Genomic DNA, 24,229 nt, shown 5'->3' with positions numbered 1-24,229 from the left:
GTAGAGAATCTTCTTCTTCTACAAGTTTTATGGCGGTTGGCAAACGATCGTATTGCATGACCGCCCTCACCTGGTTTCAGGCGTGTACTGCTGTTAGAAATCTGTTAAGTCTAATTAATGTCTGATTATTTTCTCTTAAGCCTTTGGTGTACACACTAAAAAAGCAATGGCTTTTTTCCTTGCATTTTTATATATTTCCTTGGTGCAATAAAAACCAAAATCAATGTTTTGCTGTGTTTTAAATATAGGCCTCTACCAAACACAGTTGAGAAGTCACTTCATGGTATATGTAAAACAGAATAAAAAAAATTATAAACCATATACTGTTGTAATGCTTTTATATATTAGTATATTAGCATATATCATTTTTTACCATCAAATTAGTAGTATTACCAGGATTAGTATTATATATACGCAGTTATTCTACCATTTCCCCTCTACCAGGCATTATGGTACTTTGAAAACCTCAGAAATGGTGGAAAATCATAGATTTTTTTTTCATCAAATATATAATGTAATAACATTGAATGTTCATCCTTTTTTTATTTCACCAAAAAAATAAATAAAAAAAAAAAATCACTGTCTTAGCATTACTACCTTTACCATTAAAGGACAATTCAACCATTTGGTTGCGCATGGCTAGACAGTAAAAACGTCATACTGATGAAATTAGCATATCAGCATATAAATATGATAACATTAAATGTATCATTAACAACAATGACTGATCAGAAGTGTTTTTATTTCACGGCAAATAGGTCATTTCAATTACATTAACTTAGCCCCTTTATCATAAAAAGACAAATGAACCGTTTGGTAAAGCATGTTTTGTTCTGTTTTTTAATTATTTGACCTTTATTAGACTTGTTTATTTGTATAAACTTACATAAGTCATTTGAAACTATAACGTGGAAAAAATATGCCAACCTTTAAAAATCTCACCACAGACCCTGGAGTGACTTTTTTGTTACCCACTTCCTGTTGGAGGCGACCTGAAAAGGCATACTATTTAAAGACACAGTGACATCTACTGGATTGTTTTTAGTATAACATACCTAACCCAATAGGTAGAGATAGCTCAGTCAGATTCATGTCAGTTTCACAAATTTTTCACTAAGATACAGTGACTCAAAATGTGCTCTACCAAAAAGTCGAGCAGAACATTAGAGGGATAAACTTGTTACCCTTCCTCCTCTTATTTAATACTTGCAGAGGATGAGGATGAAGGCAGTACAGTACAGTTTGACCTATGTTTGTGCTCCACGGTGTTTCCTTGAGCTTAAGTGTAAAACTGACACACAGAGTGAAAGCACATCACAAATAAAGCCTTTGTATAGCATTTTAATACCAAAACAGAATTTATTTGTGTAATCAGACTAGAGGTGAGGAATCTCACTATTCATTACTATTGACATTCGGAGTGAAAAGAGAAAAACAAAAAGTGAACAGACATTACAACAATTCAAAGAAGGTATGGCTTTGGTTAAATAACACTCTACTAAATTGATTCGAAAAGACAATTGTTACATGATATCTTAAATAGAGCGAGAAAAGATTTAAGGCTCTAGAATTCCCTGAACAAGACAAAAGGCCCGATACATATCTGCTGCATGTCATGATTACATGTACAGATCCAACCTGGTGCTCATACAGTAGATGCTACTCAGATGCTGAGAGAAATGAGTCATCGACAGACCACCAGGCTTTCATTTTTACAGCCTACATTTTCAGTGGACTCACAGACTAATAATATGAAAACTGTGGACTACTGACCTGTTGTCAGTATTCTGCTGGATTTGCCAGTGTTATTAGACATGGTACTGATACAATGGCACAGACAGCCTGTTACTTCAGAAATGCATGCTGATGCTGAAATAGAAAGTTTTAAACCTACAGTTGCATAGAGTCATTGAAATATCACAGGCACATTTTCTTGTATAATGTACTTCTTCTTTCAAAATAGTTGCACATTCATCAGCTTCTCAATACAGTAATGACACCAAAAATATCAAAGTATCTTTGCTTTGCCTTCCCACCGGCCCTCTCCCTCTTTGAATGAGTGGTTATTAGACACATGTCCATGCTTAGCATGCCAGCGCTTTGCTCACAATGTAGCTGCATTGGATATTTACAAAAAACATCAATGGTAGTGGAAGAGATGCACAATATACTCCCAATATCTTTGTGTGATTCCACTTCACTGTAAGAGATGACTACAAGAATCTGTTTTCAGATCGTTTTTTTCTGCTTCTGCGAAAATACAAGGAATGATTTGGCTGCATAAAAATGTGAGGTTTCAAACATATGTGACTGATAGTGAATACTGCAGCTACTGGTGGATGGATATATATTGAATTTCATCATTAATGATCACTGTAAAAAATATTCATCACGCAGGGTTTGCCTTTGGCTAAAAAAAAGTGTGCCTGACACTGATTTTGGAAACTGTAAAACTGATTCATTCAGTTCTTGATTCATTTATTGGAAAAACTCTTTGCAACAATCTGGTATCCACACTTAAAATCATTATATGATAGTGTTTTCATGTGTCTGTAAAAGTTTTAAGACACGACATTCCATTTGACTTATACAAAATAATTGTGAATGCTGACACAGCCCAATTCTAGTCAATGCTGTAGTGATATCGTGGATTTATCCATCTGCTCTGTCCAACTTTATACCATGGGGGAAAGCCTTCTACCCTCCTCTGCTGTAAAAAACAGTTTATATTGTAGTGTTAAAAAAACATCAGGTCACCCACTCCCTGCTACAGTTTTCTGATTTTTATATTTCTTTTTTTAAAGGTTTCTAAAATGACACGCTCAACCAGTGAGCTACTATGTCAAACACAGAGTATTTCATGGATTTCTACAGTGTTCAGTAAGATCTCACCACCATCTAACAAGATAAAACTAAAAAGCTTTGAAAACACAATTATGAGAGAATTACAGGAAAGGACAGCTCTTTGCCTGTTGGAAATATCCAACACATTTCAGGGTGATCAAGAAAAAACTTCAGACTTGTGCATCAGTGTAAATTTGAAAACCCTGGTAATGTCACATTTTGAGTATGTCTGCGCCACACCTGAGCCGACTGACCCACCCAAAACCTGTAAGAGGTTCAAAAGGCAGGGCATAGCGGTCAGTCTAAAAATAGTTTCTCCAAATTTCTGAAGGACAAGTTAAAGGTATTATAGTCTGGCAGAGACAGTATGCTGCTTCAACCACATGCACATACAGTACCTAACCCATACACACTTCCAATGTCATCATCAGAATACAGACAACCTTCTTTGATACAAACACAATTAATCCCATCCCCACCCTACCTGTGCTAAAGATGCTTTAGAGACTTATCAAAGCCCTGATCCAGAACTGTGAAACCCTCTCCCTCACTCTCTAACTGAACAGCTTGACGAAGCAGCCGTGGCAGTAGGGTTTGTCGTTCTGTTCTTTAAAGGTGCCCTTGTTGAGTTGTTTCAGGCAGAAGGCGCAGACAAAGTGCTCCGGATGGAACTTCTTGGACATGGCTGTGATGCAGCGTCCCGTGATGGGCTTCTGACAGCCGGAGCAGAGGGAGCCACGACGCTCGTGGTAGTGCACTTCACAGTAGGGCTGGCCATCGTGCTCAAAGAAGCTTCCGTTCACAAATGGGGTGAAGCACTCCTGTAAACGGAGATAAGAGAGAGTAGAGGAAGATGCAGTTAGGATGCAATCAGACAGAGCGCTTTTTGCAAAATGCCCCCTTTTTATTGTTAAAAGGCAACCACCGAATCACCTGTCCTTAGCTTAACTGCTAGTTTGTTGTGAAGTAAACTCACATCTATACCTTAATATCTGTATTAAAAATGGACAGGTGGTGTTCAAAGCATTTCTGCAAAAACACAAGGTGTATAAAGCAGAAAAACGCAACGCGCTCATCATAGCAACAGCAGCGGGCAAAACACTTCACTGTCACTGACACCATTACAAAAAGCAACCCCTGTGCTGTTACAATGCACTCTGTCTGTTCAGGGGCTTATTCTGATGCCATTATTCTCACTACAATGTCTTACAGAGGCACTCTAGCTCCGGTACATAAAAAAAAAAAAAAAACACCAGAATGACAGAATTGCAAGATACAGACCCTGCAAACAAAACACTCAGGATGCCAAAGGCTGTTCAGCGCTGAGATGTAGTTCTCCAAAATGGCTCGGGCACAGCCGCCACATTTTGGTGCAAACATGTCAAAGTAATCCTTCCTACAATAGGCTTTTCCATCCTTTTCATGAAAGCCTTCATAGAAAAACAGAAAGAAGCAGATTTTAATCAAAATGCAACTATCATTTCTACTACAATGAATGTGCCACATAAATAAAAAGTCATAGTAATTATTCAACAACAAATCAACATACCCTCTGGGCCAAAGAAGGATCCACACTGAGCACAGAAGAAGTGTTCAGGATGCCATGTCCTGTCCAGCGCCGTCACAACTTTCTGAACAGACAATGACAGCACTTATTGCTGGCTGACTGTCACATACAGCAGATATGACAAACATATGTGAACAGCGGTGACTCACATCCAGTATGGGCCCGTTGCAGTAGTAGCACCTTGGGGAGAACAAATTATGGTAATCTGTCTCACAGTACGGCTGTCCCTCACGCTCAAAGAAGTTCCTGGAGCCAATCTCCTCCTGACAATGTGTGCACACAAAGTGTTCGGGGTGCCATGTGCGGCCCATGGCGGTCACCACCTAGACAAACAAAAGAGGATTGAGTATTTATTAAGCAAACTCTAAAAATGATTAGAATTATAATATATTTTTACTACAGATGTATTTTCTTAACAAAAGCATCTCACCTGTCCGACAATTGGCTTACAGCAGGCTCCGCAAACTCCTTTAGCTACCGTCTGCACACCCAGTTTGTTGAGGTCAGACTGCAGGCTACCGAGCATGTTGTCCAGCTTGTTGACCTGTGTCGGAGGCCCTCCGGGAACACCACCCTTCCCCTGGGCCATAATCTGAAATGGTTAATTCACAAAAACAGTTATTTGTTGAAGATGTGCCTGATACACACAGACATATATCAGAGTGCAATATTCAAGTTTGAGGTTCCTATGTTTTGAAAATGTAAAAGTGTGAAAAAGAAGAAGGGATAAGAGACAGGGGCTCATGCCTGCATTGGAGGGAAGACTGGGTCATACTCGGTTTGGCAACCTACTGACACCAGGACTTTGGGTGCAATTGGTGTCACTGGCTCCAGTGGTGGAGGGCAGGTTGGGGCTTTGGGAACACAGGGAGGGGGCTCTGGTTTGGGGGTAGGAGGTTCCTGTATTGGGGCTGGTGGAGGTGGGGCTTTTATAATCTGCCGAGGCGCAGCGGGAACGTGTTCCTGGATGTGGGGAGGTTGTGGAGGGGGAGAGGGAGGTGGAGGGAGAGGTGGCGGTGTGGGGATAGGAGGCTGCTGTGTTGGGAGTAGTCGCCTAGGTTCTTCTATAATAGGGGGACGACGAGAGGCGGGGGGGGAGGGAGGTGGGAGCACCTTCCTCACAGGGACAGGCGACTCTGGGGGAATTACGATCTAAAAGAGGAGAGAAAAACAGAAAGAAGGAAGGGAACACAGACAGCAAAGTGTGTAGAAAACTAAAGGTGAATTAATTATGAAAAGAAATATTTGGGAAAAAACTGCTGAGCACACTGAAGCCAACCTTGTCGACCTCACTGCCGGCCCCATCGGCACGGAAACGTTGGGGTTTGGAGGTGACGATGACACCCTCTGTCAGCCAGTCATCAGACTGTTTACGTCGCCGCTCTGAGCGGCCGATCCCAAACTTGCCCTGAAGCTCCTCTATGAGACGATCCTGAGAAGTGTTCTTGTTTACAATGATGGGTCCCATCTTCCTGCGCAGGTGGCCATCTCGGAACATGGGGTGCACGTTGGGAATCTCCTTAGTGCGCCTTATCACTGACTTTATCTAAGGGGGAATGGTGAGCACGTTATCAGACGTCCACACCAAACACAACCCAGCTGGAGCAGTTACAGCAGAGCTCTGGGGCAGCAGGTGAGTCACACACTTTCAGATTGTTTAATCATTGACGGGCCAAGATGCTGTGGTCAGCGGGTTTAGTGTCATACTTCATGCCTTTGTTGCATGCTTACGTCAGATGCCTTTAAAACTTCACAACGTTGGTCGCATTAGGGTCCTTCACACAAAATTGGTGTAACAGGTAAGGCTTGTGGTGTTTATGTGCCATGCAAAGTATTGGTGCTGCTAGTCAGTGAGTTATTTGTAAGTGCAGTATCACAACAAAAATTACAGGAACTCCCTTTCTAAGCTAGCCTCTGTTCCACTAGGTTCAGTTTGATGATGTGTTTTCAAAAAGGTTTCTTTCATCATTATTTTTTCAGAGGGCAAACATAATAGTGACTTTTTTCTGTCTAGTTAAATGGGTATCTAATACTGGATTAGAGAAAGAGTTAACCTGTGCTAACCAGACAGACGTTGAACTCGTTGTTTGCTGAGGAGAGTTTCTCTGGAAACGACAGCAACAGAAAGTTGGCTGACCTGGCAGGGAATGGGGATGGTTTGGGATCAGACCCCTGGCGCAAAAATGCATCAAATGCAGGTATCGTTCGACTGCAAACGTCATGATACTACTTGTATTGATTCCCAGCACTAATGAAAGATTAAAGAAAGACTGATAGTGTAAACATTGAAAGCCTGTTGTGTTTTATGTGACCAACAGAAAACCTTAACCTTTCATTCTGTCGATTCATTATAAGTCAGCCGACAAACCAATTATTTGACGAATTCTTTCAGTTCTACTTAATAGTTCTGACCAAGATTTGAGAGATGATATTAAAAGCTAACAAAACAACCCCTGTCTTATCTCCGTTACAATGACAAGGTGTGTAAATTATAGCAGTGAGTAAACTAGTGGATAAATATTTGGGATCACGTTTCAGCTATTTAAAAAAAACACAAAAAAACCCCAAACAAACAAACTTCAAAACAGAGGCTAGCTTCCCGTCAGTCTCATAAGCAGGGGCAAAACAATGTGAGCAAAACAAGCCCATGTTGTGTGAAGCAGGATTGGAGATGCATACATGTCCGGAAGCAGAGACTCTGTCTATATTTGGAGTCTGCATCAGGGGCAGGTCCAGGGCAATGTCAGGGGTCCCAGGGCATGAAGACGGGGTCATGGACTCATCCATCCAGCTGGCCTCTGTCAGCGGGGTCATACTGCCATCTGTGTACGGCCTCTCAGTGTAAGGCGTCATGGTGCCATCCAGTCCATCATGGAAGGACATGGACAGCTCCTCGTCAGCCCAGTCCAAATCTCCATTCCCATCAGTGCCTCCGTCCACTGACTCATCTGTGATGGTGTTGGTGGCACTGGTAAAAGTGTCAGGCTGCATACTGTTTCTGTCCATGGGCAGAATGAGCTCCTCCTGGATCTCCTGCATTTCCCTACCTAGACACTGTGCCTCCATCTTCAGCTGTGGTTCCTCCATGTGTGCTGCTGAGTGATTCTGTGCAAAACTCATTTCTAGCAGCTTATCTAGTGCCTCGTCCAGGGAGGGCTCTACCACTGGGGGTTGCTGTACACTTAGGGGGCTGGCTCTTTGGTCTGTGGGTGCCAACTCCAACAGCTGTCTACTAGGGCTTGTGAAGGCCAGGGGAGAGGGGCCGATCAATGGAGAGGCTGGAGATGATGAAGATGTTTTTGAAGAAGCATGTGCAGAAGGTGGAGATATAGAGATGGCAGAAGGGATGGGCGAAGGGGTCTTTGGAGCTGAGAAAGGAGGGGTGAGGTTTTTAGAGGGAGGTGGGGTGGAGAAATTCAAAGCAAGGTCATGAAAAGAAGCAGAACCCTTGCTCACAGTCTCAGAGGCACAAGGGAATTTACCAACAGTATTTGAGGGTGAGACCCGTTCTACAGATGGACTAGGGGACTTGGAGGACTTGTGGTCCAGGACAGTATTAACTGAGGTGAGTGAGGGAGTGGTGGTGGTATTGGAGGGACTTGGGCTATTTCTCATAAAGTTGGAGTTAGATGAAGCAGCTTGAGAGAGGGCTAACAGAGACTTGGTTTGGGATGACAGTATGGTGGAAGAGACTTCTATGACAGAGTCCAGGTCTAGGTCACTGGCTGCAGAAAGTGAGGATATAGGACTGTGGGGACAGAGACGGTTCGCATGGGGGATCGACATGCCACCGTCACCTCCATCCTCATCGATGTGCAGCTCTAGACCAGCAGGCAAAGAGAAAAGAGGAGAGGCACAGGCAGACGGGTGGGACAGACTAGGAAAAGGAGAAGCCACTGGGGTGACGGAGGAAGAGACTGGAGGATGAGGTGAGCTGGAGGACACGCCTGCTGGGTCTAGCAGGGAGCCCAAAGTACTGGGCTAGAGGACAGATAAGCACAAGCAAGATAAGAGCAGGAAAACAGAGAAATCATCAGAAATATGACAGGAGAAGCTTGTGTTTTGTTGATGAAGCCTTTGCAGGATTTATTTGTGCTGTTTTGTACCTTGAAGTCAGACAAAGAGGCCATCAGCTCGTCGAGCTCTCTTGTTGCACAGGAAGCTGAAATTCTGGCTTGCTGCTGAGAGGAGTCCAAATCGCTGTGGCGAGCAGAGGAACTGGAAAATACATATTAAATGTATAATTAAATATAATTTGTAATCACATGTAAACATTTAAGCTTTACTAACAGCATAACTCAAAAGAGCTATTGTGTAAGTTCAATGAGAAGACAAAATGTTTCTCTAGCTTAAGCCTGTTTATGGTTGGGCACTCAACACTTTGAGTGCTGCTCAACAGAAATTAAGTATTCTCGCCAGAAAGTGTTGTACGACACTAGCATTTTATGTTGTGCACCAAGAGAATTTTGTTAAGTTGCATACACATTACAAAACTTTTTGTCACGCAATGTGATTGGTAATGTTACTATCGTCGTCATAGTTTTGACTCTACATTAACTTCAACCTGCATTCAGCAGCTCTGTCCCAGAAGCAGCCGTTTGTCAGCAGCAGCTCCTGCGGAGCAGAGAGGACAGTGGCCTGTCAAACTGCCTTCACCAGGCTGACTGATAGCAGACATTTACTGAACCAAAATAGTTTTCATGTCAGCACCACAGGAAGAAAAAACAGTGTTTCTATTTATTGATTCATTGATTTTATTTCCCAGCCCACCGTTGCGAGTGAGGGCAATCGGATGCTCAAGAACAGAGTGGGAGCTGATTAATCAATACATACACGATTAATACATTTAACACATATATACAGAGGGACATTTCTGTGATTGAAACAACTGTTGGTGCAGATTTTGCTTCACTAAAAACAAAAGAAATAGACTGAGATGGTGAAAAAATGCAGGGGGTCTATGGTTACCATAAGTATGACTAGCATAAATTGAAAGTGATGCGCAACTGTTGAGTGACACTTATTAAAAGTGTCCAGCACCCTACCATAAATCAGTCTTTAGCCAAGCCAACTTCAGTTAACTAGTTCCAGTAGTTATTGCATTACCTACCATCCTCTATTAAAATTTGTAACTGGACACTGAGCCAACACTACAGCTAACAGTCTAGCTGACTGCTGGCATGGGTGTAAATTCTGAGGAAGTAAGTAGTCCTTACTCTGTTCCTCATCTAAAAACATCAGATAGACAAACAAAACAAACTATCTACAATTTGATGCCACTGTAATCCTATTAAATGCAAATTTCAGAATATGTCTGACAAGAAGTTGACACTGCCGCTGTAAAGCTCTGCTTTCTGGTCATCTTTTGCCTTTTAGAGAAGAAACTAAAAGATGGAGGCAAAGATGGGGCTGGATGACATTCAGTAAGAACAAACTTTTTCAATGCAAGACCGCTTTCTTTTTTAGCCCAATGACAGTCATGGAAGCCTACATCTTTTATATTAATCTATGCCAAGGTAGAGACCTGCTTCAGTGGAGAGACTGTGTGTACCTGGGCGAAGGCACTGAGCCCTCCAGCTCATCCAGAAGACTCTCAACAGTGGGTCGGGCCTCATCCAGCCTCGTTCCATTCCTCTTGGGTTTCTCCTGAGGGGGGGGACTCACCATAATGTCAGGGGTGCTGCCATTCTCGTAGTGGGTGATACTGCAGGATGGTAAGGGTGGAGCTGCCTCCTCTGTGGAAACATAACAGTATAGCTAATCCTGCTCACCACAAACAGAACTGATAAAACTGAAGGTTTTGTGTCTACCTGTAGTAGGGAATGAAGGAGAGCTTTGTTGCACTGCGTTGAGTTCCAGCAGCAGCCTGTCGAGCTCCGAGAGGTTACTACCCATGGCAGAGGTCAAGGCTGCTGTTGACGAGTCTGATGACTTCTGTTTGTTGGGAAAACTGAGGAGGAGACAGACAGAGACAACTGCTAATAGCAAATAAAGTTAAAAAGAACTGACAGATAATACAATAAACTTAATACACACAAGATGAGGCAGGATACCTGTAGACGTGGTCCTCTTCAATGTGAGACAACGGAGAGCTGCTACTGTCTCTGGACCATGAGCTCTTCTGGGCTGAACCTAACGACTGCAGAGGATATATCAGTCAAACATACTGAGAAAACTGGTGCTGAATTTTCAGTTTGCTTTCAATATAACATTTATCTGGACCCAGGTAACACTGTAAAGCTCTTCTCATATGAACTCCCGACAATGTCTGGAGTTTTCCTTTCACACATGTAGCATGTTTGTGTCAGAAACGTTCTCACCTACTGGAAATATTCCGTTTGGTTTAGGTGAGGGATGGCCCCTGTGTCTCTCACCATTTTTTTTTAAATTTGTCTGACAAAGTCAACATGAGTTCTATTTTTTTTTTTTTTTAATTAATTTTTTTTTTTTTTTTTGTTTGCCTTTATTGGACAGGACGGGGGGGGGGGGACGGACGGACGGACGGACGGACGGACGGACATGCAGCAAAGGGCCACAGGATTCGAACCCGGGCCGCTGCGGCAGTACCCTTGTACATGGGGCGCCTGCTCTGCCACTGAGCCACCGGCGCCCCCAACATCAGTTCTTACAGACAGACGTTCCCGAATCTCGGCATGATCTCTCAGGTTAGACACTTTGTTACCATTCTCATATAAATGACCGTTCTACTTTACCCTTGGATGTTTTATTGCGTTTTTGTGTAAGCCAGATGATAGAAATTTCATCAACACGCCCACTCACTCGTTATGAATTCTCCCGACGATTACCTGCTCTATTCACACACTGGCTCAACCAGACATTGCACAGACTTTGTACTAGGGGGGCGAGCAGGAATCCAACTGATTCAGACAATTGCATGTTCACATACAGCTCCTTGGGGTAATGTCTCGATAATTTCAGGTTTGCAGTGCAAGTGTGAAAGAGGCTTAAGACTTGCATCCCTGCTCATATTTCTTTTCAGTTGTGATCAGAAGCACACAGACATACATGATACAAGTGGCTTTAAGGGTTTATCTTTCATCGTTTGTATATCTTCCAGATCTAATTTGTGCTGTGTCACTTACTTGTTCTTGTTCCTTATCCAAACCTCTTTATTGAGTGGCTTCATAGAGAAAAATCAGTTCATGTGTTATCTAGGGTCACACAGCAGACCTACCTGCTGAGAGGAGTGGTGGGAGTCTGGCTGATCTATCAGGGACCCGTTCAGAGCCTCAGCTGAGGGTGGAGGAGGGACTGGAGGTGGAACTGACACATCCTGATAGGAGTGTCCTCCGGTGGGGATGGAGTAGGGTGTCTCGTCAGGCAAGAACACAGGTCGCTTTGAGATGTGGGACGTAGTAGATTCCAGGTCTGCCAGCAACGCGTCTGAAAGATGTGATAGTTGAAGTTTTAATGCATTTTTGTTGCAAGGGCACTTCCAACTGAAAATACCACACATTAGGTTGATATTACAATGGTGCAATCTTTGCATTTGCAATCCAATTATGTCTTACTTTCATTTAAATAAAAATCTTCAAACTCAGACACAATAAATCCTTGCGTCTTCGGGACATAAAACTTCAGAGACAAATTCCTGAACTGTTTTTGCAAGTTATTTTGATCTGCAAACATGGTTGGGCTGCAGACCAGTTAATTCTTTACAGGGGTTGTTGGGTGCTCTGAGGCGACTACTGACTGTGGTGTTAGGCTGTAAAAAGACAATGGCAGTGAGTCTGAGTCCATCTCTCATTCCAACCTGCCACCAAAAAAAAGCTTTTTTCCTCAGCACAGGATCGTTCAACAGAAAGGTTAGGCCCTGTCACCATCACAGTACGGCACAGTACATCATCTAACACAACTTCATACCTAACCCATTAGGCCTTCATAAAATACCCCCTGAAATCCCCAGCCTACTTCTCCATCAGTCCACACTATAAATACAACCCTACTGACAATGAGACGTACCTGTCTATGAGCTTAATCCTTGATTTCAGTGTTTTATAACTTCTGTGAGCACTGTATGTGTTTGGTTAGTCTCTGTTTCATGAGAATCAGTGTGAACTTAACAAGACAGGCTGATAAGAACAAAAGAGCAGACAGACAGAGAGAGTTTCTGAATCCAGGCCAGGGTTGAGGGGGTACAGTGTTACCCTGCTGAGTGTTCGGTGGAACGCGGGAGCAAAATAGACTCTTACATCACACAATCCATCCATCCTCAGCCTGTCCAGAATAGACCGCAATCACCGGCAGCATACTGTTACACTACAGAGGCCTGGAACAGTTACAGTCTGTTTCAAGGAATTGCTGTACTTTTAAACATGTTAACTCAGAGAAGCTGCATTGAAAACTGTCCAATTAACTATAAGGTCTGACTGCTAACCAGGCTCCAGCCCCTTCTCAAATACAATCTACGTAAGTTAAAAATGTCTCTCTAAATTTAAAATATGTTCAGATATGAGAACTTGTATTTCCTATCCTGACTAGGAGTTTCAAGAAATAATACAAGATTATAAATAAAATAAAATTATTCTTGATGTGTTGAATAATATAAAACAACAAATAGAATAGAGAAATTACTTAAGTGATGATGGATTACTTGTAGGCATTTTCTGTTATCTGGTCATCTCCAAATACTCCACAATTCTTTCACACAAGGTTACAGCATGAATCCTACTGTCAGTCAGCAGCAAAGTAAATAGTTTACTTAAAAACTTAAGATGAGGTCTTGAGTACACAGAGACACTGCCTTCGTACCATCCACAATCAACTGACCATAAAAAAACATACATAGAATATCTGGAAAATCAAGTTCCCACTCAGCCTTGGAACAAGCAGGTTAAGTTTTTCCTCTGTCTGCATCAACATTAAAAGATCTAAAAACACAGCACTCACAATGCAATCTTATAATTAAAAAATAAAAAAAAAGCTGTGTCACTGTAATCCAGGAATACAAATATTTAACTTTTAAAATAGTTAGAGAGACAGTACTCACATTATTGTTTCCAACTGCTGTAATTGTAATATCTCCCAGGAGGTAATACGTATGCGTTGATGTGTGTATCTGAGTGAAGCACACAGCAGTACAGACGAGGACAGTGTGAGCAACAAGAAGTGATAACACGTTGCCCGTCTACAGGGGGGAGTGGTCTGAGAGCCAAAATTGGGTGACAGTGTCCTTTCGATAACAGCATCTTTTCATTGTGCCTTTCTCTTAATAAAATAATCCAATAAGTGCATTCTCACCTTCAAATCTACACTCACAAATGAATATGGCCAATAAGATGGTAACTTAACATATGTCAGACTTGTGTCTGTTATGTTAAAGATCATCTGCAAATATGCAAAAGAACCTGATTTAGGTTCTTCTGTTCGACAAAATAAATTTGAAACAAAAGTGTGATAAACTGGACACTCTCACTCATCTTTGCTACCACTTTTTATCCAAGATGTCAGTCCAAAATGAGTTCCTGCCTAGAAGCTGAATGTTTAGGACACGTAGTTTGACATAAACCACATGGGAGCACAGGCCTATTTAAAGCAGTAAGCTCAGTGAGTGGGCCATGTCTGTGCAAATGTGCTGAAATATCACGACCAGCTCAAAATAAGCTGCACCTGGTGCCGACATGCTGAACAAGGTCTTACTGAAGTTGACTTTGTCACTCATAAAACAAAGCCTCCACATAGCAAAATACCACAGCTGGTTTTGTGACAAAGGTGAGTCATACAAAATACAGTGTAGCGTAGAAGTTCTTAAAAGCTGTCAAATGAAAAAATAAATAAAGCTGAAAGCTGAAATGAAGACTAATTATGGTAAAGTATTCCTAGAAAGTTCACACAGCTGGACTGCCTGAAGCCTTTTAAAACACTTGTAGACGGAGCCAAGTTTTTGAGACTTATACTATAAAAAAGTGCATCTGCACTCATTACACCCTCCTGCCTGCTGATACTACACATCTGAGAGTCAGGCACAGCACAGGCCCATGAACTCCAGAGAGATGCATTAGATTCATTGTTTAGCTCAAACTATAATAGCTAAAGCATTATAACTGTATTTATTCCTTAATGGGAAACAAACAGCTTCAGTATGTTGCAAAACTCCTAAGGGCCCATTTTTGTGTGTTTTTGTTTGTAGAAAAATTGGACAGTCCAAGTTAAAACTGGTTTTGTCTATGTGTTATTTCCAGTCCTACATTTTTGATGTCCCTGACTTGAATAAGGATCAAGAGCTGTCCTACACACAGGCGCTTTAAAGACATGGAGTAGAGCTGAAACAATTAATCAATTGATCAATTAGTTGCTGGCCAGAAAAAAATATCTATATCTGTTTTGATAATCAACTAACTGTTAAGTCATGGACTGGATTCTACTTTTTCTTTAGCAGGATAAAGGGGAAAGGGGCATTACGAAAGACCTGTAACACAGTCAAACCTGTTTAAATGTTGCATTAAAAAAAGGATAATTCATACATCCCCAACGTCCAGCTCACATCCTTTTGTCGCCGTCGATTAAACAGCCTGTGCATTATACACACAGGGTGTCTACAGTTAGCAGACACTTTTTAATAACTTTTCAAGATCATTTTTAACAGAATTTAAGACTGAGTTTTGGACAAAATCGTCTTTCTCTTATTCAAGCATTGCAGGTGAGTAGTATTGGTCCCTTGCAGGGTTAGGCTCTATATAGGAATATGGTAATTAGAGCGAGTTAAATTTACATTTTGCTCACAGTTAAGTCCAAGTATAAAGTAAAAAAAACAGCATTAGGTTCAGTGTCAGGTTTAAAGAGTTGTAACATCAGAAAATGTAGACTTTCAGGCAGACGACTTTGACTCATTTTGACAAAAAAAAAAACAAGATGAATAAATTAAATTAGATAAAATAGTTGTGGCAGCTATGATCTCACAAATTCACATTCAAGACTATTTAATTACTTTTAAGGCCTAATATTTATAAATCTGAACACAAGACATTTTAAGAATGTTGAGTATGCAGACTGTTGAGTGTGTCTATTTTATATGATTTAATGCAGGTCATAAAAGGATAGAGATTATAGCCAAGACCATCTTACTTCCCTTATTTCCTCTGAGGAGGGCAGCATTGAGTCTGGCATGAGGACAGACAACAAGCCTTCGTCAGTCTCACACAAGTTTGGTCCACGAAGAGTTAGAAGCATTAAGAATGCAAACATACACTGTAAGCCAAGTAACAGGCTAATCTTTTCCATTTCAGACAGGGGGTAGGAGCCACAATGGACAAAGTCCAATTCTGCTCTAACAGCATCCTGACTCAATAGTCCATTGTGCAAGGTCTGGAGGAATAAAGCTGTCATCAAAAAGGAGATGGCTGGGACTAATAATACAAGATGAATTTATCAAACGTCAAGCAAACAATATAACAGTGGCTCGTTCTGTCAGGGGAAGTGTCTGTGGTCACACTGTGGTAACTAATCTTCATTACATTCAACAAACAACACTAAAGTTATGTGGACACTGTACACATTCTTGTGGCAGTGGGTACATGTACAGTCCTGCCTGTGCACAGCCCCCCCACCCACCCAAGGCTCTGCCACAGGCCCACAGTGTTTATCAGATGGGAGCGAAGGTGCATGGGGAATTCCACACATTCCTCTGTCCGCTTCTGAGAAAGAAAGTGATCAGGCGGGGACATGGGGAAGGTGGCCATGTGAAGGGTACATTAAGTTGCCCTGATCCAGTCAGACATCATTTCACATGCAACCTGTCCTATCTGTAATCAAAATGATGCTTTGTAATAAAATCTACTCCAGCAGAACACACATTCCTCCGATACCACAGGATTTTACGTACAGAGCCGGTGAGGAATGTGCTCGAATACAAAACACCATCTGTCAGTCCAGAAAATGAAAATAATGTGTTGACAATTACAGAACCCATTCCACTAACTACAGCATGCTTTGAATTCCAGGATAAGGGAGATGTCAATGTTTTTACTGCCATTTCCCACAGAGTGTAGAGTACAGTGCAGGCGGGCAGGGGGGACGAAACCAGGGCTGTCTAATCTTTTCTGTTAACATGTAGGCAATGGTGATGGCCCAGCAGGGTCCACAGCTCACCTGTTTATAGCCAGGGAGCAAAAGAGCAGAACTGGCCACAGCCCCATACCGAAACCCGACCCCATCAGGCCAACCCGACATGATATTTATATCAAAGAAGACAGACAGGGGCCAGGGAGAGGGGGGTTGAGGGTGAGATGCCAGTGAGACAGGCAGGGGAGGATGGGTAGAAACAGGGAACAGATGGACAGAGTGTGAACGAATGAGAGAATATGGGCAAACAGCAAACAATAAATGACAGACCAAGAGAAAAAATATTCAAATAAATGTTAAACCTTAAAGGTTACAGATGCCCACCCGTTTGTACAAAGGATGAATGAGTGTAACAGCATATCATCCGAAAGACAGAAGCATCTTAGGGTGATTACTTCAAAATAAACATACCTAAATATACCTTGCCAAGCAGCCCCATATCCGAAAGATGACACGCCCCTTGAGAGAACGCTGCACCAAAATAAAAGCACTTCCCCACAGACCAGTAAATCAGATGACAGTGAAAAGTCTAAAGACTGATGTAACACCAAGTCACTGAGGACACATTCATAGCCATGCATGTGCGAGGATCGTATGTCAGTGAGAAGCCTTTTGTGCCATAAGAGAGTGTAATTGGGTAGGATGAGGAAGACCCTTAAAGAAAGGCTCTTTTGTTTCTCTTGTCTCTGAAACACTTGACAGAAGACACTAAGCTATGCTCCAAACATGTAGCCATCCTATAGAGAAGCAGAACATTAAACAGCCACCAGCAAAATCCTGATGGATTGATTCAGTGGATGAGGTTTCTCTACACCACCTACCTCAGGCGTGTAACAAATAAGGCTGCAACTCAGAATTATTTTCCTTATCAACCAATCTGCTGATTATTTGCTTGACTGTATGTGGTCCCTAAAATGACAGAAAATAGTAGAAAATGCCCATTCCAATTTCTCAATTTTCAACTGAAGTTGACATATTCAAATTGCTTGTTTGGCCAACCATCCAACAGTCCAAAACCAAATATTAATTTTAATATCATGGAAGACCAAGAAAACAGGAAAATATTCAAAACGAAAATAGTCACATTATTTTTCTGAATCCGTTATTATATTATTATAATCTCAGTTGTGCTGGAAATTGTAGAGACAAATTAGATACCTTTCTTAGTTACTGACCTGAGTTCGATACTGATACCAAAGTGATGAGCAAGCATTTGATGCTGGCTTTTGGTATTTGAAAGTTTTTAAAACTCAGTGCTATGAACTAAAGCAGCAAAAATTAATTGAGTCATCCTCAACTAATTTGATTATCGATTTATTGGTTTGAGTAATTTTTTAAGAAAAAAATAAAAAGGTCAAAATTAGCTGATTCCAGCTTCCTAAATGTGAATATTTTCTGGTTTCTATTCACCTCTATTACAGTAAACTGTATATCTTTAGGTTGAGGACAAAATTAGATATCTGAGGACATCATCTTGGCCTTTGGGAAACACTGATCAACATTCTTCACCATTTTCTGATATTTTATGGACCAAACAACTAATCAATCAAGAAAATAGTTGACAGATTAATCGACAATGGAAAATAATCATTAGTTGTGGCCCTATTATGGAAACATTTCAGTTACCTATTAGGCACTGAGGTACCATTACCAGTCCTAGCTGTGAAACATGAGGAGAAAAGTGAAAGTAAAATAGTATCATAACTTTGACAACATTTAAGTATTCAGGAACTAGAAGTGAGATTCCCTGCCCTTTTTACAGATGTGAAGCTCCCCTGTCTTTGAACATGCCCTCAGGTGTCCCCAGCTTGATTAATGTTGGAAGAATCCAGCAGGTACTCAGATTCCTACTACGTTAACCAGACCTGTCAGGAAAATAATCAGCACTGCTCTCTGAGCCAAGTTACAAGGTCATGGAACAGGGGAGGTGAGGAAACAGCCTGAAGAGAGGAAGAGAGTAAAGGGTACTGCAAGTGAAGCAACAACAGCGTTTAATAGTGAAAACTCTGTCCTGGCAGCCCGATCACACCCTCAAGGCCCACTGCTGCCCACCCTACCAGTGTTTGCTGGCCTCCAGCACTGACTCTGCACATTGTTTTTCTCCTCTGTTTCCTCAGGATATGGGGCAGGGTCTGTTGCCTAAGCGATGAGGTCAGCCATGCAGCTCTCTCTTCCCCAGACCCAGAACAGGATGGGTGTGGAGCTCGGGAACAAGACTGATTTACAGTCAGGAGCTTCTCTGTAGCAGAGCAGGCGAGCCCACTGGTTAGGGGTGGTATGCACTAACCTTACAGCTCTCATGGGGTGATGAAAGCTAGTCTGGTAACACTAACTCTGTGCTGCCGACACACCAGGACACAGAAAGCACTTAAGACCTTCTAAGATCTTTTGGTATGCTGTGTAAACGCTGTAAACATTTAAGACCACGCTGCTCCTTCAACAGCCAACTTTTACTCTTGCCTGGAGAATAACATCTTCCGCTGCAAGGTGATCAACTGATACTATTACAGTAAATCTAACTGCTGCTGTGTGTTTACAAAAGGCACATTGGCAGGTGCCGCTGTCTGTTTCAGCCCTCATAACCACCTCCCATAGATACATACAAGCCTCTTTGTGTGTGCAAAAGAGAGCTGAGTGTCTCACACTGCTCACTGACTGAAGCCTGTCTGCATTTAAGCGATAAATACCACCTGTTCTCTGCTGTGTTTCTTCCCAGCTGATTACACTAATAAACAATGTTTTTATATTGGTAGGCTACTGCACACAGCTGTGCACTATACTGAGTTTTTTTCATAGCTTAAAAGTAAATACAGATTGAAAAAAGTTTGTCTTCAATTGTAAACATGACCCTACTTACATACGGTGCAGATGACTATTTCTGCATGTTGGCATTAAAAGGTTAGCAAATCTGACTATTGCTAGCTATATTATCGTCTGTATAGGACACAGCAATGATTACATACAAGGCTCTTGTTTCAACACACAGTGTACTAAATAATACATGTGCATACTAATGCTCACTGAACGGTGATGATTTGATGTGAGCTTGATTAACCCACTAACAGAGTGCTGTAGGGATGACATCTGCATTGGCCCTGGTTCCCTTGTTAAACAGCCAATAGGATTTTTTCATTGAATTTTGGATGATTGCAGAAAATATGCTTTGTGGCAAACAAAAGTTTGATATTTACAAGTTTTGTTCAACAAAATAATCTTCACAAATGAATACCACTTTTATGATTTTTGACATGTAAATTCAGTCTCCAGAAGTAAAAAGCTAATGTTAGGCTATAAACAAACTACACCACAGTCACATGATTTCGATGTTGCAACTACCACCAGGCTGTACAGCTGTTTTTGGTGTGGTTCAACATGACAACACTGTGTAGTCTCATTTAGCCACTTGTTAGCATAAGTCTTTTTTAAGACACCTAAAGGCTTCAGAATAAATGAGTTGGGTATTTACTGACATATCTTATGTCTTAGCATAAAACATGAAGGTCTCTTAAGCTTGTGTTTTAACTACAGACCTTGTTTCAGACATCTAACCAAAAACCCACTGACTTCAAGATGAGGGAACCAGGAGAACTAATGTAACATTAACTGAAATATTAACAAGAAATTAATAAGCGAGCCTCAAGGTAAAGTTAAAGTTAAAGTCCCACTGATTGTCACACACCTGAGTGTGTGAAATTTGTTCTCTGCATTTGACCCATCCCCTGAGGGAGCAGTGAGCAGCAGCGGTGCCGCGCTCAGGAATCATGTGGTGATCTAACCCCCCCAATGCCAACCCCTGATGCTGAGTGCCAAGCACGGAGGCAATGGGTCCCATTTTTATAGTCTTTGGTATGACCCGGCCGGGGATCGAACCACGACCTCCCAGTCTCAGGGCGGACACTCTACCGCTGAGCTGGGGGGTTTTGAGGACCTAGGGGTTTGGGGCCATTGGCCACCTAGAAATGTCGGTAACCAAGGCCTAGGTTTGATTTATTGGTAATCCGCAAACAGCCTATTTAGTAAGAACTTCCAACAAAAGAAGAGTTTGAGTGCTATGAGCAATTAAGTCTTGACCCTACAGCATAATGCATGTCTGTGCTTATTCAATTCCTTTACTGTTAACATGCAGACACAGAGCAGAGCCTCCACAGCCCGGTGAGGTCAGTCTGCCTGAATCTCACACAATCCTGAGGAATTCAGAGAGAGAGCTTGGCTTTGTACCCCACACACATGAAAAACAGAAGCAGGACAAGCCAAAAGATAGTGTGTCACGTCAGGGCCACATCTGGGTGAGGACTCGTCCCCTTGGCCACATCAGTAACGACAGTGAGGCTAGGCCTGGCTGCCACCTGGTCTGGACTGTAAAAAGGCAAATCGGAGAAAACCTGTGGAAAACTCTGACTCAGAGGAACACACTGGAAGAGTGCTCACACTATGCTGAGGGGATTCCCTCTCGAGTGTTAAGCAGATCAATATACACAGAATGAAGGAAGGCAGAGAGAGTGGAGCCTGATCAGGTTTCCAAACAGCTCCGAGTAGCTCTGTCAATCATCAGTGAAGATTGACAGAGCCTGGAGCGGCTTGTTTGCTGGGGGTTTACTGGAAGTGCAGTAAACCACAGTCAGAAGTTATTTACAAACATCTACCATAATTTGTTGTTGCATATTTAGGGAGGGCATGGGAGGGTTTGCCACATGATGTGTACAAGAAAAGTTTGAATAGTAACAGTAAGCAATTTAACTTTACTGTTCTGTGATCATCAAACTACCAGACCTCAAAGTTCAAGACATTTTTAACAATCTGTAAGTGTCTGCAATTACCAGAGGACCCATGTTTTAAGACCGACTGAAACTGACAGCCCTCCCTTTGGTGGCAGCACGCATGGGGCCGAGAGTAGTGGTAGGAGGTGAGTCATGACCCAGAGAGTATTTGGCCTTGGACCCCAACACAGAGTGATGTTCGACATTCCTCAGCAGCCTCGCCCCCTCCTTCAGCGTGCTGTTCACGTTGCTTCAGTGAGACTGCAGGCTCCCTCTCAACCAACAATCAGTCCTTTCAGTGGCCCATGGCAGCCAGAGCATCTAATGTGCCCTGGAGGTATTCTCAAAGCGGGCCAGACTTAAAATGTGGCCCATCGTCTCTCCACTTAAACAATTCACAAGAGAGATTGGTACAATGGGAGCAATCCCACGGAAACAGATTATTCTGAATTAGCAAAGTAAATATAGCAAACTGACCAGCTGTTGAAAAATATAACAACAAAATTAGAAGTTCAGAGGTTCAGTGTCAAAGGTCAAGGGCCAGTGAACTGAAAAGGTGACTGGTTAGTGAAGCACAAAAAACAGATGGAGTGGATAGACTGCACGGAGCTACACACAGTCAGTACATGACATCAATTGCCATCAGTGCTGGTACTGGACCCAGGGCAGATAAATGGCAGTAATAGCACCAGTAGTGCTGAAATGATAATCTGAATAATGAATTGACAGAAAAATAATCATAAACAATTTTGATAATCAATTGTTGAAGGGAAAATGCAAAAAATTAACTGGTATCTGTCACTCAAATGTGAAGATTTGCTGCTTTTCTCAGAATATACTATAACACTGTGTGTCAAATGTCTTTGGCTGTTCAACCACTGATCATGCATGACATGCTGTCGCAGGGTTTCACAATTTGTGATGGGCATTTTTGACTATTTTGTTATATTTTTTAGACTAAATGTTTGATCAGTTCAACATATTAAAGTCAAAATTAGCTGCAGCCCTAGCTTACAGTTCTAAGCAAATGAGAAAGCCTCTGAAACGCATGAGAAATCATCAATTGACTTGAGCATCAGCAGCGTGTAATGTAAAATGAACACCTTTTTATACAGTAGAACCATCTACCAGCCAAGTGCTAGTAAATCTTGCTTGTTTCTCAAAAAAATATTTATTCCAAGGTCATTTTCTTTTCTAAAAACCTGCTATTGTGTAGTAAAGTACTTGTACTTTGCTGGTAGACAAAGGTCGTTCGTGTACAATAATTAATCCATAAAACAAGCAACTGTGCAGCATGAAGGTTTTGAATTCCCAGCAGCTCCACTACTCAAGGTCTGTGATGCATGGACACAGATAGATACTGACACAGCTACACCGATCTAATGTAGCAGAAATCAACAACAGCAGTGTTGACGCACCTTTGCCATAGCAAGATAAGATGTTTATTTGGGGTGTTTCTTCTTTTTAATCTAATTTATGGCTTATGGCACTTTTTCTATAGTCCTAATCACATCGTTGTCTCCTGTATCAAGGCTTTCCAGTTGTAAAAAAGGACACTAAGGTAGACTGTGTGGTCAGTAATTAGGTATCACTTGCAGTTAAGTCTGCTCCATCAGACTGGAGATACATTATAAGCCAGCCAAGCCAAGGTTGAGCTCACATTGTGCTGTACTGAGCAGTCTAAATGGGGAGGCCTGTTGACTCCACCACTTCAAAGCTGGAATGAATAGCCTGGGGGCAAAAGTTGACGAGGTAATGTTGAAGCTCGGTGTCAAAATGTCAGCCAAATATCTCCTCCCTCTGGCACATAGATATTGAGGAAAAGTAACTGTCTTAAATGTACAGGATAACGTTTTATTATCAGAGACGTTAACGTGACTACAGAGAGGGAGAGTTTAAAAGGAGGTGGTGGTAAAGGCTAACGATGTCCAGCCGCTAAGTTACTACGATGCTTCTATAAATCAAAGTTAGGGTAAATGTAAAAGGTGCCCAACATTCACTCAGCCACACTGTACTGTAACATTTCTGGAAGAAAGGAGCTAACTTTCCCCAAAGTAAGGTGACCCAGAAACTCTCTTTTCAACATGAAATCTCGCCGTAACGTTGACTCCTCCACCCTGCTATCCGCTCCTCACTGACTGCTGTAGGAAAGCACAGAGCGTCTCAAAAACAATCTCATAACTTACCTAAATCCTCCATGGTGGCTGCCTGGCTCTGGACTGTGTCAGTTTTATGTTTGGCGAGCTTCTCGACTGCTTACGAAGTCTCAATTTTGCTCTCCAACTTTCACCACTGCTGCCCTGAAGTTGGTCAGGATAGCTCACGTGAACGCGCTGCAATATGTGCATGTGTACTTTACTAGAGCGCGCGCTCGGACCAAGGCTCAGTGATGAGCGACATCTATAGGCCAGAAGCTGGAATTACACACTTAAAATAAAAACACTGGATAGCCTGATACGACACTCAGAAAACTAATTGTGTTTCAAAAAAAAAAAAGCAAATCAACAGACAAAGATCATAGCTGACAAAAAGTAGGTAGGTTAGGTATTATTATTAAAAAGGTATTGAGCTCTTGCGAATTCTAGAGAACAGGACCACAATAACTGGAAGTACCATTCTCATAGTAAAGAGATCCTTTCTTTAATGATCTGAGGAGTCTGTTTGGTGTTTACTTAGTGCGCATGTTGTCGACATAGGAAGGAGCTAACCTATTCATAGATTAAAAACATTAATTATTTTAAATCCATTCTTTTTTTTACTGGGAGACAGTAAAGCAAAGTTAAAATAGGAGTGGAAATCCTGGTAATTAAGGTAATTTACATGACTGCTGACTGAATTAGTTAAAGAGACACACAGGTAAACTGCCGGGACATTTTCATTTGTTCACACATGGAAAGGGTATTCTGGGGAGACCCTCTTCAGAGTATTATGGGGCATTATTATTTAGTTTGAAATCAATCTGAAGCAGCCACTAGTTTCA

General features: G+C 41.9%; 1 protein-coding gene across 2 annotated transcripts; it reads right to left on the bottom strand.

The window, feature by feature from the left end:
• Positions 1-725: 725 nt before the first annotated feature.
• LOC125890363 (paxillin-like) lies at positions 726-23,578 on the bottom strand. 2 transcript variants are annotated; one of them, XM_049578961.1, is made up of 14 exons: positions 23,436-23,578; positions 11,607-11,815; positions 10,465-10,550; positions 10,222-10,361; positions 9,963-10,146; positions 8,518-8,629; positions 7,091-8,392; positions 5,691-5,957; positions 5,159-5,563; positions 4,842-5,003; positions 4,561-4,734; positions 4,394-4,475; positions 4,126-4,274; positions 726-3,665 (listed from the first exon to the last, which is right to left on the bottom strand). In XM_049578961.1, the coding sequence occupies exons 1-14, from the start codon at positions 23,446-23,448 to the stop codon at positions 3,399-3,401; spliced, it is 3,552 nt and encodes a 1,183-aa protein (XP_049434918.1). In that variant the 5' UTR covers positions 23,449-23,578; the 3' UTR covers positions 726-3,398. The 2 variants fall into 2 exon arrangements, with proteins under 2 accessions (XP_049434918.1, XP_049434920.1); XM_049578963.1 differs by lacking the exons at positions 5,159-5,563; positions 5,691-5,957; positions 7,091-8,392.
• Between the last annotated feature and the right edge of the window lie 651 nt (positions 23,579-24,229).

This window comes from Epinephelus fuscoguttatus, linkage group LG6 (assembly GCF_011397635.1).
Source record: "Epinephelus fuscoguttatus linkage group LG6, E.fuscoguttatus.final_Chr_v1".
Classification (NCBI taxonomy): Eukaryota; Metazoa; Chordata; class Actinopteri; order Perciformes; family Serranidae; genus Epinephelus; species Epinephelus fuscoguttatus.
This window is presented reverse-complemented; position numbering and strand designations above follow the sequence as displayed.

Coding starts and splice junctions, on each gene's coding strand:
- LOC125890363 (XM_049578961.1), bottom strand. Junction 4,735..4,841: donor GTAAGCCAATTGTCGGACAG/GTGAGATGCTTT, acceptor TTGTTTGTCTAG/GTGGTGACCGCCATGGGCCG. Junction 3,666..4,125: donor CTGAGTGTTTTGTTTGCAGG/GTCTGTATCTTG, acceptor CTCCGTTTACAG/GAGTGCTTCACCCCATTTGT.